General features: G+C 36.1%; 1 protein-coding gene and 1 pseudogene across 4 annotated transcripts in view; one reads left to right on the top strand and one right to left on the bottom strand.

The window, feature by feature from the left end:
* SNX13 (sorting nexin 13) overlaps positions 1-20,809 on the top strand; it is a 153,392-nt gene that overhangs the window by 114,443 nt on the left and 18,140 nt on the right. For all 4 annotated transcript variants that reach the window (XM_067042605.1, XM_059073776.2, XM_059073775.2 and 1 more), the window contains 3 exons: positions 9,823-9,930; positions 11,840-11,950; positions 20,406-20,567. In XM_067042605.1, coding sequence (XP_066898706.1) covers positions 9,823-9,930; positions 11,840-11,950; positions 20,406-20,567 — 381 coding nt within the window. The remainder of the gene's footprint in view (positions 1-9,822; positions 9,931-11,839; positions 11,951-20,405; positions 20,568-20,809) is intronic.
* On the bottom strand, positions 633-1,422 carry LOC131762294 (cleavage and polyadenylation specificity factor subunit 5 pseudogene; annotated as a pseudogene).

Here is a 20,809-nt window from a genome sequence, read left to right as displayed (position 1 = left end):
ACTAGTGACGAAGTATCAGTGGTGTACCTTGGAAAATTAGAATAAGTGTATATTTCTGATATTAAGAGTGTGTGTATGTGCTGTGCTTTGCATAGGTAGTTGGGTTTGGTTTAAAGTAAGGATGGGGATCACTGGAAGACATTTGGTGGTTTTGTTTTTGGCAGTATAATTTAAAGCTATGGTTATTTTAAATGGCGTCCTTTTCCAAGTGTTAACAGTTAAATCCTTGATCCATTAAGTTATGAAGAACCAAAATCTAAATTAAGTTTAACATTAAACAGAATGTTTTTAATTCTTACCAAATATAACCGTCTTGTTTCATAGAAGTATGAGGACTCTTAAAACATAAAGAATGTAAACAAACTATTTCTCTGTTTTATTTTTTATTAAATATTCTTTTCTTTTTAATTTAGAATAAAATAACTTATCACAGGATAAATTGGAATAGGTGTTCTGTGAAATTTATTTTTATTTTTTTTAGAAAGAAGTCCACTTTCTTTAATGTTGTACAAAAAAGTATGAGTAGAACCAAAAGTAAATTAAACATTATCACATTTGTTTACACCACGATCGAGTTTTTCATACTAACTTTACTATTCAAACAACAGAAAGTAGGTGATAATTTAGGGACTGGGGAAGAGATAAAACCAAAAGAACTTTTCTATTATGTTTATTCTACACTGTGTATAGCTGTGCTCACAGAGACGCCTTCCCCTACTTCTCTGCTGTGCAGGAATTCAGTTGTATATAAAATTGAACCTGCTCAAAAGCTGGGGGAGACTAGAAATGATGGGTCCATATCCTGGTGCATTGTCATACAGTTCAAACAGTGGTGCAGCTACCAGCTTGTAATTTTTAGGGACTGCAAACAAGGCCTTCTCTTGAAGCTGAACCAAAAACAACTTCTTATGTTCCTTAGGTTTTGTAATATGTGCAGGAATATATGGATACTGAGGAGGTTCAAAATTTTGGTCTCCACCAGTTACCAATGCAGTCATCAATAACCCAGTCTTGCAGGACTCCATCTTGACGACCCAATATCTCTGTCATTAAGCGTTTTATTCCTTCAACTTCATCTTCTCCTGGGTTAAGCTCACCACCAGGTAGTTTAAAGAGAGTTGTTCCCAGCTGTAGCAGTAACACATGGGGTAGCTAGTGCTCATGGACAATCAAAACCCCTTCTACAGTCCTCCTCATGCCAGTTTTCTCAAATACCACCCTCATGCGCTGAAATCTGGCTGCAATGGAGCTGTCCTTCTCATAGAGGGGCTCTTTTGTACCAAAAGTGTAATTGGTAAGAGGGTACAGGTTGATGGTGCACTCCTGGGTGAGGGGCTTGGTCTGCTGGATATACTTGTTGCTGAACCGGTTGACCCTGCAGGGCCAGCCGGTATGCGAGCAATTGGGCGGCACCACGGACATGCTGGCGAGCTCCGGCACTAGCGGCGAGCAGAAAAGGAGAGGCAGGGAGACATTCGCTGTGCAGGCAGCCGTTATCTGCGTCCCACTCAGCAGCCGCCACCCACCATTAACAAGAAAGCTGAAATTTATTTAAAGTCATGAGAATCTTTCTTTCAGGGTTTTAAAATAAACAATTATTAAGCCAATAAAATAATAATAATTAATGGTGACATTTGATTGGGTGGACTAAAGCTTTGAAATGACATTTTACTACTTAAGTAATCAGAAAGTATATTTTTCAGTTAGGGTAGTGGAAAATATATGGTTGGCACCATGATAACCTCATTAAAATACTTCGTGAATAGAGTGAGATAAACTATTAATAGCTCAAAAGTGTTTAGGACCAGGTTAAGCCTGGTCTCTAAACACTTTTAAGCCCATATTAAAAGGACTGTTTTTAATTATATTCATAAGGAAATTAATAACTTTGGACATAACTGTTCTGTTGTTCTTGTTGAATAGATCTTTTCTTCATGTTTAGCTTGATTTGTTTGTAGAGGTGAAAGAATTTTCTGCCCCACATTGAAGAAATAATTGCTTTATTTACTTTTTCTATTATTACCTGTTTCATATTGTTTTAAAATCACATAGCTTGGAGCTTCTGGGTTGGCAAACACATGGTATGCTCAGATAGGGCATGGATGCTCCATGCCCTTTTCCATATCTTGCCTTATTTATCTCTTCCATCTGGCTGTTATTGAGTTATATCCTTTTACAACAAACCAGCAATCTAAAAAAGTCTTCTGAGCTCTGGCCTGGCTTAGAACATCACCGGTACTACTGATGTCCTACATTCCTTCCAGATCACATGCCAGCCTCCCACTGCTTCTCAGAGCTCGATTTAAGTAACCAAGAGGCTTGTGTCCTGAGTTTGAGAACTTCCCTTGCTCTGCTGTCTTGTATTCCAGATTCTCCTACCCATCTTGCCCATGAGACAATGAGCTTCCTGAGGCAAGGATCTCATCTCTCTTATACTCCATTCTGTCAGCTGCACCAAGAACAGCCTGGAATGGACCGTGTGGCTGACAGGGTCTTTGTGCTCTGGCCGGCTGTCAGGCCTGTGCCTCTGAGGTGGGAGAGCCGAGTTCAGGACATTGGTCCACCAGAGACCTCCTGGCTCCATGTAATGTTAAACAGTGAGAGCTCTCCCAGAGATATCCCACTCATCGCTAAGACCCAGTTACACTCAACGACCAGCAAGCTACAGTGCTGGACACCCTATGCCAAACAACTAGCAAAGCAGGAACACAACCCCTCCCATTAGTAGAGAGGCTGCCTAAAATCATAATAAGGTCACAGAGACCCCAAAACACACCACCAGACATGGTCCTGCCCAGCAGAAAGACAAGATCCAGCCTCATCCACCACAACACAGTCATCAGTGCCCTCCACCAGGAAGCCTACACAACCCACCAAACCAACCTTACCCACTGGGGGCAGATACCAAAAACAACGGGAAGTATTAACCTGCATCCTGCAAAAAGGAGACCCCAAACACAGTAAGTTAAGCAAAATGAGGAGACACAGAAACACACAGCAGATGAAGGAGCAAATAAAACTCACCAGACCACACAAATGAAGAGGAAATAGGCAGTCTACCTGAAAAAAAATTCAGAGTAATGGTAGTGAAGATGATCCAAAATCTTGGAAATAAAATGGAGAAAATACAAGAAACATATAACAAGGACCTAGAAGAACTTAAAGAGCAAACAAACGATGAACAACACAATAAGTGAAATTAAAAATTCTCTAGAAGGAATCAATAGCAGAGTAACTGAGGCAGAAGAATGGATAAGTGACCTGGGAGATAAAATAGTGGAAATAACTACCACAGAGCAGAATAAAGAAAAAAGAATGAAAAGAATTGAGGACAGTCTCACATACCTCTGGGACAACATTAACCACACCAACATTCGAATTATAGGGGTCCCAGAAGAAGAAAAGAAAAAGAAAGGGACTGAGAAAATATATGAAGAGGTTATAGCTGAATACTTCCGTAATATGTGAAAGGAAATAGTCAAGTACAGGAAGTTCAGAGGCCCATACAGGATAAACCCAAGGAGAAACACACCAAGACACGTATTAATCAAACTATCAAAAATTAAATACAAAGAAAAAAATATTAAAAACAGCAAGGGAAAAACAACAAATAACATACAAGGGAATCCCCATCAGGTTAACAGCTGACCTTCCAGCAGAAAGTCTGCAAGCCAGAAGGGAGTGGCAGGACATATTTAAAGTGATGAAAGGGAAAAACCTATAACCAAGATTACCCAGCAAGGATTCATTCAGTTTCGATGGAGAACTTAAAACCTTTACAGACAAGCAAAAGCTAAGAGAATTCAGCACCACCAAACCAGCTTTACAACAAATGCTAAAGGAACTTCTCTAGGCAGGAAACACAGACAAGGAAAAGACCTACAATAACAAACCCAAACAATTAAGAAAATGGTAATAGGAACATACATATTGATAACTACCTTAAATGTAAATGGATTAAATGCTCCAACCAAAAGACATAGACTGGCTGAATGGATACAAAAACAAGACCCGTATATATGCTGTCTACAAGAGACCTACAAGAAAGAAAGAAATAAATTTCAGATCAGAAATAAATGAAAAAGAAATGAAGGAAACAGTAGGAAAGATCAATAAAACTAAAAGCTGGTTCTTCGAGAAGAGAAAAAAAATTGATAAACCATTAGCCAGAGTCATCAAGAAAAAAGGGAGAAGACTCAAATCAATAGAATTAGAAATGAAAAAAAACTAACAACTGACACTGCAGAAGTACAAAGGATCATGAGAGATTATTACAAGCAACTATATGCCAATAAAATGGACAACCTGGAAGAAATGGACAAATTCTTAGAAAAGCACAACCTTCTAAGACTGAACCAAGGAAAAAATAGAAAATATTAACAGATGAATCACTGAAATTGAAACTGTGATTAAAAATTTTCCAACAAACAAAAGCCCAGGACCAGGCGGCTTCACAGGCGAATTCTATCATACATTTAGAGAGGAGCTAACACTTACCCTTCTCAAAGTCTTCCAAAATATACCAGAGGAAGGAACACTCCCAAACTCAGTCTATGAAGCCACCATCAACCCTGATACCAAAACCAGGCAAATATGTTACAAAGAAAACTGCAGACCAGTATCACTGATGAACGTAGATGCAAAAATCCTCAACAAAATACTAGCAAACAAAATCCAGCAGCACATTAAAACGATCATACACCATGATCAAGTGGGGTTTATCCCAGGAATGCAAGGGTTCTTCAGTATACGCAAATCCTTCAATGTGATACACCATCTTAACAAATTGAAGGAGTAAAACCATATGATCATCTCAACAGATGCAGAAAAAGCTTTTGACAAAATTCAAAACCCATTTATGATAAAAACTCTCCAGAAAGTAGGCACAGAGGGAAGTTACCTCAACATAATAAAGGCCGTATGTGACAGACCCACAGCCAACATCGTTCTCAATGATGAAAAACTGAAACCATTTCCACTAAGATCAGGAAGAAGACAAGGATGTCCACTCTCACCACTGTTACTCAACATAGTTTTGGAAGTTTTAACCACGACCATCAGAGTAAAAAAAGAAATGAAAGGAATCCAAATCAGAAAAGAAGTAAAGCTGTCACTGCAGATGATACGATACTATACATAGGTAATCCTAAAGATGTTACCAGGAAACTACTAGAGCTAATCAGTGAATTTGGTGAAGTATCAGGATACAAAATTAATGCACAGAAATCTCTTGCATTCCTATACACAAATGATGAAAAATCTGAAAGAAATTAAGGAAACACTCCCATTTACCATTACAACAAAAAGAATAAAATACATAGGAATAAACCTACCTAAGGAGACAAAAGACCTGTATGCAGAAAACTGTAAGGCATTGGTGAAAGAAATTAAAGATGATACAAACAGATGGAGAGATATACCATGTTCGTGGATTGAAAGAATCAACTTTGTGAAAATGACTATACTACCCAAAGCAATCTACAGATTCATTGCAATCCCTATCAAACTACAATGGCATTTTTCACAGAACTAGAACAAAAAATTTCACAATTTATGTGGAAACACAAAAGACCCGGAATAGACAAAGCAATCTTGAGAACGAAAAATGGAGCTGGAGGAATAAGGCTCCCAGACTACAGTAATCAAGACAGTATGGTACTGGCACAAGAGCAGAAATATTGATCAGTGGAGCAGGGTAGAAAGCCCAGAGATAAACGCACACACATATAGTCACCTTATGTTTGATAAAGGAGGCAAGAATATACAGTGGAGATAAGACAACCTCTTCAATAAGTGGTGCTGGGAAAACTGGATAGGTACATGTAAAAGAATGAAATTAGAACACTTCCTAATACCATACAGAAAAATAAACTCAAAATGGATTTAAGACCTAAATGTAAGACCGGACACTATAAAACTCTTAGAGGAAAACATAGGTAGAACACTCTATGACATAAATCACAGCAAGATCCTTTTTGACCCACCTCCTAGAGAAATGGAAATAGAAACAAAAATAAACAAATGGGAGCTAATGAAATTTAAGAACTTTTGCACAGCAAAGGAAACCATAAACAAGATGAAAAGACAGCCCTCAGAACGGGGGAAAATATTTGCAAGTGAACCAACTGACAAAGGATTAATCTCCAGAATTTACAAGCAGCTCATGCAGCTCAATATCAAAGAAACAAACAACCCAATACAAAAATGGGCAGAAGAACTAAATAGACATTTCTCCAAAGAAGACATACAGATTGCCAACAAACACATGAAAGGAAGCTCAACATCATTAATCATTAGAGAAATGCAAATCAAAACTACAATGAGATATTACCTCACACCAGTCAGACTGACCATCATCAAAAAATCTACAAACAGTAAATGCTGGAGAGGGTGTGGAGAAAAGGGAGCCCTCTTTCACTGTTGATGGGAATGTAAATTGATACAGGCATTATGGGGAACAGTGTGGAGTTTCTACCATACGACCCAGCCATCCCACTACTGGGCATATACCCTGAGAAAACCATAGTTGAAAAAGAGTCATGTACCACAGTGTTCATTGCAGCACTATTTACAATAGCCAGGACATGGAAGCAACCTAAGAGTCCATCAGCAGATGAATGCATAAAGAAGATGTGACACATATATACAATGGAATATTACTCAGCCATTAAAAGAAACGAAATTGAGTTATTTGTAGTGAGGTGGATGGACCTAGGGTCTGTCGTACAGAGTGAAGTAAGTCAGAAAGAGAAAAACAAATACCATATGCTAACACATATATATGGAATTAAAAAAAAATTGGTCATGAAGAACCTAGGGGCTGGGTGCGAATAAAGGCACAGACCTACTAGAGAATGGACTTGAGGACACGGGGAGGGGGGAGGGACAGCTGGGACAAAGTGATAGAGTGGCATGTACATATATACACTACCAAATGTAAAACTGATAGCTAGTGAGAAGAAGCCACATAGCACATGGAGGTCAGCTTGGTGCTTTTTGACCACCTAAAGGGGTGGGATAGGGAGGATGGCAGGGAGATGCAAAAGGGAAGAGATATGGGGATATATGTATATGTATAGCTGATTCACTTTGTTATAAAGCAGAAACTAACACACTATTGTAAAACACACTATTGTAAAGCAATTATACTCCAGTAAAGATGTTAAAAAATTAAATTAAGATATACAGTGTAAAATAAAATCACATAGCTCATATATCTCTTTTTCTATTTACTTGCAAATTTATGGGAATTTGGTATAATACGAAATTTTCTTTGTGTGAATACTTGTAATTTTTTTCTGTTCCAGACAGATAATATATATGTATATTTTTTGCGTTACGCGGGCCCCTCACTGTTGTGGCCTCTCCTGCTGCGGAGCACAGGCTCCAGACACGTAGGCCCAGTGGCCACGGCTCACGGGCCCAGCCGCTTTGTGGCATGTGGGATCTTCCCGGACCAGGGCATAAACCTGCGTCCCCTGCATTGGCAGACGGACTCTCAACCACACCGCCACCAGGGAAGCCCAGACAGATAATTTTAAAAGGAGATTGATTAATTTAGACTCTAACAAAATAACTGTTATGTTTAATTTTTTATTAATGTTTTAATATTTTAAAGTTTTGGAAATAAATTGTTGTTTTGCTGAGTACTGTTATATTGCCTTGGTGTATTAGTTTGCTAAGGCTGCCATAACAAAATAACATAGACTGAGTAGCTTAAACAGCAGAAATTTATTTTCTCATAGTTCTGGGAGCTAGAAGTCCAAGATCAAGGTGTTGGCAAGTTTGGTTTCTCTTGAGGCATGTCTCCTTGGCTTTCAGATGGCCCCCTTCTTGATGTGGCCTCACATGACTTTTTCTTTGTGTGCTTGCATCGCTTGTGTCTCTTTGTATGTCCAAGTTCCCTCTTATAAGGGCTTTGATTTGAGTTAGCTACCTCTCTAAAGTCCCTGTCTCCAAATTCAGCCACATTCTGAAGTATTGAGGGTTAAGGTTTCAACATACGATTTTTGAGGGAATAAAACATACTGGTAATGCCCGAATAAACTATGCATTCTATAAAATTGAGTCCATAGTTTAAGATACCATGGATAAGTCCTTTTCTAGGAAACTAAATATCTTTTAGGACACCTTGAAAACTATAAATGTACTTCTATAAGGTGTCATTTTTTAAAATATTAATTCATAAAACCAGGTACTCTGTATTGTACCTTCATTCATTGTGGACCCATTGTAATATTTTGTGAACCACCAAACTTGTGACTATCACTACAGCATAACATTTTCCCTGTAAATCAGGGGTCTCCATCCCCCAGGCCGCAGACTACTATTGATCTGTGGCCTGTTAGGAACTGGGCCGCACAGCAGGAGGTGAGCAGAGGGCAAGGGAGTGAAGCTTCATCTGCAGCTTCCCATTGCTTGCATTACTGCCTGAACCATACCCCCACCAGCCCCGCCCTGGACCATGGAAAAATTGTCTTCTGTGAAACTGGTCCCTGGTGCCAAAAAGGTTGGGGACTGCTGCTGTAAATGACCTCCCCCTCCCCCCTCCTTTTTTTTCGCCTTGGCTAGGACGAAAGAACTGCTTTTAAGTTTCATGCATTAACATGTAATGAACTTGTTCGCATTATAGCTCCCAGCGACCATCTGATTTGCCATTCCATTTAATAATTTATCAGAATCTTCCAGTTTGGGGATGAAAATTATCCTACACCTTTTCATTTCCTCTTTTCTTTAATCTCTGCACCAGGAATGAGTTTTCTTTACAGAAGCATTGTTGTTGTTTTTAAACAAAGAATGGTTTTAGAAAGTTTGTTGCACTTCTGGATGTGCATCACAAAGGAAAAGCAATGAGGCTGCTCATTGAAGTTTTAGATACTAGGTATTGCTGGCCAAGCACAATCCTTCACTCAGTGACTTTGCTCTTCCACTTTGTTAGCAGATAGTATGGTTAAAATCTGTGCTTCATCAAGGCACAGTAGATTCCTACATACCTGGACTTTTGAAGGTGGAGTCAGTAAATGCTAGATTTCAAGCATGTACACTTTTTTTTGTTTGTGGCTTTACAAAGATAAGATAATATGCTTGATAGCTTTTAATTTGTTTTTTTCTTAGTTATCTATGAGTTTATTTTTCATGCATTTTCTTATAGGAGAAGAAGTATGTGTTGTACTGGTTGTATATAGAGAGTTATGATATAGCTGTAATTTATATTTTGAAATTTGCTTTTTCTTCCTTTAATAGTTATTACAGTGATTAACTGATTTGATGTCATCAACATAAAATATTTCTTTGAGGTTTTTTTTAACAAACCAGGAACTCATAACTTTGATTATTAAAAATTTACTGGCTAATACTTTATTCACAAGTTAAAGAGTTGTTAAGCAAAATATTTTTTTAACGTTTATTATTAATTTTAATAATATTAAAGACATAATTTATAAATAATGATAGAATATTCAGTACTGTATCATAAGTTCTTTTTAGCCAATTGAATAGCAAAATATTTTTAAAGCCTTTTGTTACGAAAATTTTGAACAATTTTAAAATCACAGAGAGTATAAAATGAAACTCCATGTGGATATCACCCATCTTCATCAGTTATCCATGTTTGTCATTCTTAGAAAATAACTTCTTTATAATAAATAACATTCGAACTGTGGTTTGGACATACTTGGACAGTATTTTATATTTTCTGGTTTTGGCTTAATATATTGCAGAATCTGTTCTAGATGCTTTTGATATGTAGAGAAATTGTCACTTGGAAAATACTTTTCTGTTTTTGTGAAAAAACTAAATTACTGAATGTATTTTGTTTTCTAGTTTGAAAATCTGTCAAGCATATTAAAGCTTCCCGGTAAAAAGACTTTTAATAATATGGATAGAGATTTTTTAGAAAAGAGAAAAAAGGATCTAAATGCATATTTGCAGGTAAGTTCATGTTTATTATTACCCGTAGATTTTCATTTCAATATAGCATACAAATATAGCTGATTTCTTTATTAGAGAATATTTGTACTATAATAGTGGGATAGCAGCCACTTTTGAGGTGCTGAGATGTGACATGCAATCTGCTCAGTAATTTATTTCTCTTTTTATTAACTTAGAAGTTTTCTGGACACTCAGCGCTAGGAATTTTGCTTCTTCAGGTTTGGATGAATATACACACACACCGGCAGGCACACATCCATTCTACACTACTATAAAGTCTAGGAAGTCTAGGTATTTTATGGTAGACAATTAAATGTTCCCAGTTCAGTAAATAGTTGCTCTTCATGATGTATCCAAAGCTAGTAGATTTTTTTTTCTTTTCCATATGGCTTATTACATGATATTAAATATAGTCCCCTGTATAGATTTTTATTCTCAGATAAAGTGAATAGCTGCCTGCCATGGTCCAGAATGATTCTAAGGCTTCTAAAATTACAGGATAATTCAAGAGAGGAATAGATCCAAGGGATTTTTCTGAAGTGTAGCATGCTAAGCATGTAGATTTCTCTTCTGGAATAATGGAATAATAAAACGTGTCTCATAGGTTACGTACTGCATAAGCCGTTGGGACTATCAGAAATAACTTTGTTTTAGACCTGGGTACCCAAATGCCAGATTTTAATAGTATCACTTTATGGTTTTTTGTACTAATGAATGATTTATAAAGTTTTCTCATCTTTTAGCTCCCTACTTCTCTCTTTAGAACAGGGGTCAGCAAATTCCAGCCAGCAGACCATATCTAGCCTGCCACCTGTTTTATTAAGAGTTTATTTTATTATTAGAACACAGCCACCCATTTAGTTCACTGCTGTCTATGACTGCTTTTACAGTACTACAGCAGAGTTGAGTAGTTGCAGCAGACTTCATGCATCACAAAACCTATAATAATTATTATATGAACCTTTACAGGAAAAATTTGCTGACCATGTCTTAGTATTATTTTTAGTGAAACTTAGCTAATACTGTACTTGATATTTTGTTTGGAAGGTTTCTGTCTCTTAAACATTTATAGGTTTAATTGGGTTTGTTTATAACCATAATTGTAATTCCATGGCATTATAATTTACTGAAAGGGTAGGAAAAACATATACATCTGCTATTATTGACCTTTGTCTTTTGGCTTAAGGCTAAATATCTGAAATCATTTATATGACTCTTGTCAAACATTTTGATTTTTTAAAATGTATTAACTTCAGTTGCATTAAAATCTGTATCAGTTATTTATAAAATTTAGAAAATAAGCACGTTTTTTCCAAATCTGGGGCCATAAATATGTATTTTAATTGTGGCTATACTGTCTACTTCTTAGGTAATGATCTCAATATGTCAAAACATTTTTCATTGAAGAGATTAAGCTAGAATGTTAGACTGTATCATTAACAGTGTAAAAGCAATATTTTGTTCTGGGCCTTCTTTATAATACTTAAAAAATTTTGTTTGAATTATTTTATGTACTTTCTATTAATGTTAACTTTAAAATTAGAATGTGAATAACACTTTACTGATATGGTTCTTCTTAGTATAAGCTATAAAGCCTGAAAATGGAATAGTAAATAACATTTGGGGGAATTCCCTGGCGGTCTAGTGGTTATGACTCCGTGATTCCACTGCAGGGGGTATGGGTTCGATTCCTAGTCAGGGAACTAAGATCCCACATGCTGCATGGCACAGCCAAAATAGATATATAGATAGGCAGGTAGATAGGTAGATGGAAAAAATGTGTTAAAATTTTTTTTAAAAAATAACATTTTTACTATACATTCTTAACTTTCTAGCAGATGAAATTATAAATAATAGTTAATTTCCAGTACCCTATCAATATAAGATACCTCTTTTCTTTTCCTGTTAGTTACTGTTAACTCCTGAAATGATGAAAGCATCCCCAGCTTTGGCTCACTATGTGTATGATTTCCTTGAGAACAAAGCCTACAGTAAAGGGAAAGGGGATTTTGCTCGCAAGGTAAGCAGACCATTGCATTGGTTTTCTTTGTAGGTCTGTTTTCATACTTTGTTTTTAATAAAAGAAGATAAATTTGTATTTGTGTGTATGTTTTAAAACTAGAAAACTTTATTAAATGCTCCTTGGCATGTTTATCTTCTATGCTTTATTAAGCTTACTATTGATAAGTATATCTAGTAAATACAAACTCCTGCCTTTACATATTGATTAAAATCTAGCAAAAGCTTGCAAGAAAAAAAAGCTCTTAAAATGATACAGTAAGGAAAATTGGCCTAAGACAGGTCACAAGCTTTCGTTAGCTTGAGAAGGAGCTACTTCTTATTGGGAGGAAATGTCGTTTATTTGGAGTAAGGATAAGAAAAATGTTAACTAGGATATGTTTCTGAAAGTAGTTGTGCCTTTTGAGTGAAATATTTATTGTTTAAAATTCTGGGGACACAAGACCTATTAAGATGCTAGCTTAAGGCAATAAATGATATACTGCTCAAATTGGGCAAGATAGCTCACTGGGTGAGAACACAGACATTGGAATCAGGCAGCCTTTGGTTCAAATTCCTGTTCTGCCACTTATTAGCTGTGTCCTGCAAAATGTTACTTAACCTTCTGGGCCTTTAATTTTCTAAAGATTGAAGGTGTTAATCCTCAGTTTAGAGCATGTATGAATCAAATGAGATAATCTGTGTATTACAGTGCCTCTCTGAATAAATGTTGGCTCTTAGAAGTAGTAACAATAGTAGCAGGAGCTGTAGCAGCAGTTGGGGAAGCTGGAAGTAGGAATTCTGTGGATTATTTTTGCAACTTTTTAAAAGCCTGAAATTATTTCAAAATGAAAATTAAAAGACTTCCCCACCACTCCTTGCTTCTAAAAAGGCTGACTTGCTTAAAAAAAATTAAGGAATTGGTACAAAATAAGTAAGATTAACAACTATAAGCATAGAATTTCATGTGATTTCTCAAGGATACTACAGTTTAACATCCAAGTGAATGTTAACATTTCTAAGTGGAATGTTTTATTTTAATAAGAAATTCCAGGTTATGTACCTTATAATGGTAGGAAAAAAATATGGTGACCTTATCTTTGTATTTCTTGATTGAAGTGATTGAGTTTAAATTCCAACTCTAAATAGCTTTATTGCCAATAGAGATGCATTTCAGTATTCCATCTTTTTTATGTTTATTTTCTCTCTTAAGGTTGTATCAGTTTTAAGATAAACTAATAAATTGATAAGAGCTTTTTGAGATAAAAGAAGCATTATATTAAATGTAGACAGTGTCTTTTTTACCAACCAACAGTTGTGCATGTATATATGTAATGGGTAGGCCAAAAAGTTCGTTTGATTTTTCCGTAAGATGACTCTAGTAGTGCTTAGTTGTCTTTAACTTCATTCAAAACAATTTTGTTAGCTCGTATTGTGACAACTGTCATATCAGCGTGCATTAAAAAAAAACATCAAAATTGGTAAATTTTTGTGTAGCCATTTTAATATTGAAGATGGAAGAAAAAGCAGCTCTTTTCGCATATTATGCTTTATTATTTCAAGAAAGGTAATAACGCAACTGAAACGCAAATAAAGATTTGTGCAGTATATGGAGAAAGTGCTGTGACTAAATGGGTCAAAAGTGGTTTGCGAAGTTTCAGCGAGATTTCTCGCTGGACGATGCTCCAGGTCGGTTAGAGCAATTGAAGTTGATAGCTATCAAATCGAGACATTAATTGAGAACAATCGACATCGTACCATGTGGGAGATAGCCGGCACACTCAAAATATCTAAATCAAGCACTGAAAATCATTTGCACCAGCTTGTTTATGTTAACTGCTTTGATGTGTGGGTTCCACATACGTTAAGAGAAAGAAACCCTCTTGACCATATTTTCGTGTGCGATTCTCTACTTGAATACAACGAAAACGTTCAGTTTTTAAAACAAATTGTGATGGGCAATGAAAAGTGGTTGCTGTACAATAATGTGGAACAGAAGAGATGGTGGGGCAAACGAAATGAACCATCATCAACCAACTAAAGGTCGGTTTTCATCCAAAGAAGGTGATGTTGTGTATATGGAGGGATTGGAAGGGAGTCCTCTATTAGGAGCTCCTTCCAGAAAACTAAACGATTAATTCCAACAAGTACTGCTCCCAGTTAGACCACCTGAAAGCAGCATTTGACAAAAAGCGTCCAGAATTAGTCAACACGAAATGCATAATGTTCCATGAGGATAACACAAGACTGCATGACCAGGCAAAAACTGTTACGGCTTGTCTGGGAAGTTCTGATTCATCTGCCCCTTCAGATTTCCATTTATTTAGATCATTACAAAATTCTCTTAATGGAAAAAATTTCATTTCCCTGGAAGACTGTAAAAAGCACTCTTTGCTCAAAAAGATAAAAAGTTTTGGGAGGATGGAATTATGACGTTGCCTGAAAAATGGCAGAAGGTAGTGGAACAAAAGGGTGAATATGTTGTTCAATAAAGTTCTTGGTGAAAATGAAAAATACGGCTTTTATTTTTACTTAGAAACTGAAGGAACTTTTTGGCCAACCCTACACACACACACACACACACACACACACACACACACACACACACACACACACACACATATTAGAGTCTAAAAATTAGAGTCTAAAAATCCTTCTCAATCATTTCTGGAAATTCACAGTAACATACATTTTTCATAAATCATATTGGTAATTACCAAGTTCATCTTGACCTCTTTTAGATTGTCAGAATAATTTTCATGCATATCAAGAACTAGGAGTTTTCAGCTACATTTCTTTTTTGGCTAAATTGTAGTTTAATATTTTCCTTAATTATATTTCATTGGAATTTAAATAGCTATTAGAGAAAATCACCTGTAAACATTTTATCAGTAGCTAACTCAGGTTGAGAAATAATACTTTATAACACATTAACTTGGCCACACAATTTGTCTAGCTTTGCAAAATTTATGGGCCAATTCCTAGAATAAGTAATTGACAAGTAGTCCTTCTCCATGTACACAGTATCTTTCTATCTAGTTTTGTATCATGGTGTGATGGCAGTTTTAGGCTGTAGATAGGCACCTAAATTTAAGTTAAAATTCATTTGTTCGTGTTTTTACCGATACAAATAACTCAACTGAGGTGATAATTGAATGAATAGACAACATCTATGTATGTCAGGCTAAGTGTACACTTGCTGACAATCCATAATTTACTCTTCTGCCTGGTAATTTTGCAATTTTCTTTTTTTGTGTGTGTGTGTGCTTTAAACATCTGTTTTAAGACGAATCGTGATTCTGGAAACATTATCATATTGTGATGGGCTGCTTTTATGCTTCTAAATTCTGCTGCTTTCAGGGTTGAGCGTGATAATCACGTGTGGAGGTTTTTCCACGCCCCTTGTTTCCCCCACTCCCCACCCCCAACACAGATAATTAAGCTTTGCCCTCAGAAATTGGAGGAAAAAAACATGGAAGAAAGAAAAGGAAAGAAAAAGAAATGGATTCTGTAGGTCTGGGACTGGTGCACAGGCAACTGTTTTCAGTTATCTAATTCATGATATAGATTAAATTCTCTTATTTTGAAAGAGTGTCAGTGGTAGTTAGCCCTATGCCTAGATAGCATTTGAGGTTGTATTCATTTAACCAACATAAGGTTATGTTGGTTGAACCCATGTTTCTACTGCGAAGTGTAAGATATATAATATTCTAAAATATTTTTGACAGTGTTCAAACAGTTTTTAATGTAGGTTAAGATTAAAGTGAAATTCATGCCTTCTATGCTTCTGAAATTCTACCTCATCTGTTAACATTAAAACTTAGTAGAATGGTGGCAGTTTTCCCTCAAGTTACACATTTTAAGTATGGTATTCTCATGTTTACCTCTCTTAAAAATTCTACTTGTGTTCTTATGACTTAGAGTTATTACAGTTAAAGAAAACACTTGGCAGTAATGTCATGTTGGAAATAAAGTCCTGATTGATTTGAACACACTGTTCTCGTTAACTGAGAACTACTGTATATAGAATTAGAATCACACACACACATATATATATAATTTTACACCCAAATATATGTATATAATTTTATACATAAGTGTGTGCACACACAAGAGAGGTAACTTCATCTTTTTTACCCTTTTTAATCTCTGTATCGCTCTTCACCAGTGGTAGTGGTTTTAAAGCCCTTCTTCCTCATTTCTGTCCTTTGGTTCTTTAAAGTTGTTGTACTGTGACAGTGTCCCTCCTAAATGTTGTATATTCCAGCAATATATCACTGTGGGCTCTGCTTAACCCAAGGAATTACTAAAACTTACAGTTATCTTGAAATAAACTCTTTGTTGTTATTGTTTACTACAGTACCTATTTCACCTTTTCTAGTTTTTCTTCTTGGCAACCATGAAAGCATATTAAAGAATTTTATCTTCTTGATATCATCTGGTAACATTGTGTTCCTTAAGCAGTGGGGTTCCATTTTTTTGCTCTTATTGCTTTTATTTTTTTTCTTTTTTGCATAGAACATAACTCATTTCTGTGGTAGTTTTTTATGAGATTCAGTACTTTCTGGAAAATAGTCTTACAGTTTTGTTTGACTTTGGTTATTGTGTCCCCTTTTTCTTTTCTCCCCTCCCTCCCTTCCTTTTTCTCTCTTTCCTTCATTTGTTTTGTTTGTTTTAGTCTGTTAAAAATCTCAGAGAGATCCATATGCATCTACTTTGGTTTCTTTAAATGGCTCTCTTAATTGAAATTATCTGACATTTGTACAGTCAGAAGGTCAATTTTATTTTATTTTATTTTAACATCTTTATTGGAGTGTAACTGCGTTACAATGGTGTGTTAGTTTCTGCTTTATAAAAAAAATGAATCAGTTATACATATACGTATTTTCCCATATCTCTTCCCTCTTGTGTCTCCCTCCCTCCCACCCTCCTTATCCCGCCCCTCTAGGTGGTCACAAAGCACCTAGCTGATCTCCCTGTGCTATGCGGTTGCTTCCCACTAGCTATCCATTTTACATTTGGTAGTGTATATATGTCCATGCCACGCTCTCACTTTGTCACAGTTTACCCTTCCCCTCCCCGTATACTTAAGTCCATTCTCTAGTAGGTCTGTGTCTTTATTCCCGTCTTGCCCCTAGGTTCTTCATGACCTTTTTTTTTTCTTTCTTACATTCCATATACGTTAGCATACGGTATTTGTTTTTCTCTTTCTGACTTACTTCATGCTGTATGACAGACTCTAGGTCCATCCACCTCACTACAAATGACTCAACTTCGTTTCTTTTTATGGCTGAGTAATATTCCATTGTATATATGTGCCACATCTTCTTTATCTATTCATCTGTTGACGGACACTTAGGTTGCTTCCATGTCCTGGCTATTGTAAATAGAGCTGCAGTGAATATTTTGGTACATGACTCTTTTTGAATTATGGTTTTCTCAGGGTATATATGCCCAGTAGTGGGATTGCTGGGTCATATGGTAGTTCTGTTTTTAGTCGTTTAAGGAACCCCCATACTGTTCTCCATAGTGGCTGTATCAATTTACATTCCCACCAACAGTGCAAGAGGGTTCTCTTTTCTCCACAGCCTCTCCAGCATTTACTGTTTGTAGATTTTTTTGATGATGGACGTTCTGACCAGTGTGAGATGATATCTAATTGTAGTTTTGATTTGCATTTCTCTAGTGATTAATGATGTTGAGCATTATTTCATGTGTTTGTTGGCAATCTGTATATCTTTTTTGGAGAAATGTCTGTTTAGGTCTTCTGCCCATTTTTGGCTTGGGTTGTTTGTTTTTTTGATATTGAGCTGCATGAGCTGCTTGTAAATTCTGGAGATTAATCCTTTGTCGTTGGTTCACTTGCAAATATTTTCTCCCATTCTGAGGGTTGTCTTTTCATCTTGTTTATGGTTTCCTTTGCTGTGCAAAAGCTTTTAAGTTTCATTAGCTCCCATTTGTTTATTTTTGTTTTTATTTCCATTTCTCTAGGAGGTGGGTCAAAAAGGATCTTGTTGTGATTGATGTGTTCTGCAGAGTGTTCTGCCTATGTTGTCCTCTAAGAGTTTGCTGGTGTCTGGCCTTACATTTAGGTCTTTAATCCAATTTGAGTTTATTTTTGTGTATGGTGTTAGGGAGTGTTCTAATTTCATACTTATACATGTACCTGTCCAGTTTTCCCATCACCGGTTATTGAAGAGGCTGTCTTTTCTCCATTGTATAATCTTGCTTCCTTTATCAAACATAAGGTGACCATGTGTGTCTGGGTTTATCTCTGGGCTGTCTATCCTATTCCATTGATCTATATTTCTGTTTTTTGTCAGTACCATACTGCCTTGATTACTGTAGCTTTGTAGTATAGTCTGAAGTCTTGGAGCCTGATTCCTCCAGCTCCATTTTTCGTTCTCAAGATTGCTTTGGCTATTCGGGATCTTTTGCATTTCCATACAAATTGTGAAATTTTTTTGTTCTACTTCTGTGAAAAATGCCAGTGGTAGTTTGATAGGGGTTGTGTTGAATCTGTAGCTTGCTTTGGGTAATAGTCATTTTCACAATGTCGATTCTTCCAACCCAAGAACATGGTATATCTCTCCATCTATTTCTATCATCTTTAATTTCTTTCATCAGTGTCATATAATTTTGTGCATACAAGTCTTTTGTCTCCTTAGGTAGGTTTATTCCTAGGTATTTTATTCTTTTTGTCGCAGTGGTAAGTGAGAGTGTTTCCTTAATTTCACTTTCAGATTTTTCATCATTCGTGTATAGGAATGCAAGAGATTTCTGTGCATTAATTTTGTATCCTGCTACTTCACATTCATTCATTAGCTCCAGTAGTTTTCTGATAGCATCTTTAGGATTCTCTATGTACAGTATCATATCATCTGCAAACAGTGACAGCTTTACTTCTTTTCTGATTTGGATTTCTTTTATTTCTTTTTTTTTTTTTTTTTTTTTTAATTTTATTTTTTTTCTTTTCTTTTATTTCTTTTTCTTCTCTGATTGCTGTGGCTAAAACTTCCAAAACTATGTTGAATAATAGTGGTGAGAGTGGGCAACCTTGTCTTGTTCCTGGTCTTAGTGGAAATGGTTTCAGTTTTTCACGATTGAGGATGGTGTTGGCTGTGGGTTTGTCATATATGGCCTTTATTATGTTGAGGAAAGTTCCCTCTATGCCTACTTTCTGCAGGGTTTTTTTCATAAATGGGTGTTGAATTTTCTCAAAAGCTTTCTCTGCATCGATTGAGATGATCATATGGTTTTTCTCCTTCAATTTATTATTATGGTGTATCACATTGATTGATTTGTGTATACTGAAGAATCGTTGCATTCCTGGGATAAACCCCTCTTGATCATAGTATATGATCCTTTTAATGTGCTGTTGGATTTTGTTTGCTAGTATTTTGTTGAGGAGTTTGCATCTATGTTCATCTGTGATAGTGGCCTGTAGTTTTCTTTCTCTGTGACATCCTTGTCAGGTTTTGTTATCAGGGTGATGGTGGCAGCTTCTTACCCTCCTCCGCCACCCGCAGTCTCTTCCCGTGAAGGGCCTTCCTATTGTGTGGAAACTTTTCCTCCTTCACAGCTCCCTACCACTGGTGCGTGTCCTGTCCCTATTCTTTTGTCTCTGTCTTTTCTTTTTTCTTTTGCCCTACTCAGGTACGTGGGGAGTTTCTTGCCTTTTGGGAGGTCTGAGGTCTTCTGCCAGTGTTCAGTAGGTATTCTGTAGGAGTTGTTCCACATATAGTTAGTTGTATTTCTGATGTATTTGTGGGGAGGAAGGTGATCTCCACGTCTTACTCTTACGCCATCTTGAATGTTCTCTCAGAATGTCAATTTTAAAGCTTCCTGTTCCTTTGAGTTCATTTCTTTTTATATCTCTTATCATATTTTATTTATGGTTTTTCTGTTCTCCCTTAATAAAGTATGGCTTACATGTCTGATTTGCAGCTTTTGTTCTTCCTAATAGATTCCACATTCTTTCCATGTATTCTAATTGAGCATGTAACATATCCTAAAAATTATTTTTTTAAAAAATAAATCTTACTTGTTAGTTTTTTGAGCTGTTTATTTTATCTGCTTATTTGCTTTTTAATACCACCTCAAAATATCTATGTCATTGTTGCCTTGAATTTGTGGCAGAAGTATGTTGTAGCTGTTTATACTTGCATCAATTTCTAGTTTGGAAAAATTTTCAATTTTTCAGAGTTTTTCTTAATAAGAAGGCAACCCAAGGTTTATATTCATTTCTACCAATAACCATATCACTCAAAAGTTTGATTCATATATTTGTGTCTGAAAATACATTTTAAAGACACACTGAAGACAACAGTTCTATCCTTTTAAAATGCAATGAGATTATTGTAGACTGGAAAATTATTACATCTTTCATGTGTTGCACTCTGTATTTTCCCATGCTTCTCAGTTGAATAACAAGTCTGATACAGTGAAGTTACGATTTAATATCTTTTCCCCTTTAGATGGACACTTTTGTAAATCCGCTTCGAAATTCTATGAGGAATGTTTCAAATGCAGTTAAATCCCTTCCTGATAGCTTGGCAGAGGGAATGACTAAAATGTCAGACAACATGGGCAAAATGTCAGAACGATTAGGTCAAGACATAAGGCAATCATTTTTCAAGGTAAGATGTTTTCAGTAATGCCTAAAGGAAACTATTTTTAGGTCAACTAAGATTTACTGAGCTCCTGCTTAGATTTACCTTATTTTCCTTTATAAGTCCAAAACCCTATAGACACATAGTCTCATAAAGAATTTAAAAACTAGAGAATTAATTCTTATCAAAAATGAATACTGTGTTTGGGCTTCTTTGGTGGCGCAGTGGTTGGGAGTCTGCCTGCTGATGCAGGGGACATGGGTTCGTGC

Source organism: Kogia breviceps, chromosome 9 (assembly GCF_026419965.1).
Source record: "Kogia breviceps isolate mKogBre1 chromosome 9, mKogBre1 haplotype 1, whole genome shotgun sequence".
In the NCBI taxonomy this organism is placed as follows: domain Eukaryota; kingdom Metazoa; phylum Chordata; class Mammalia; order Artiodactyla; family Physeteridae; genus Kogia; species Kogia breviceps.
Note: the sequence above shows the minus strand (reverse complement) of the source record. Positions and strands in the feature narration are given on the sequence as shown.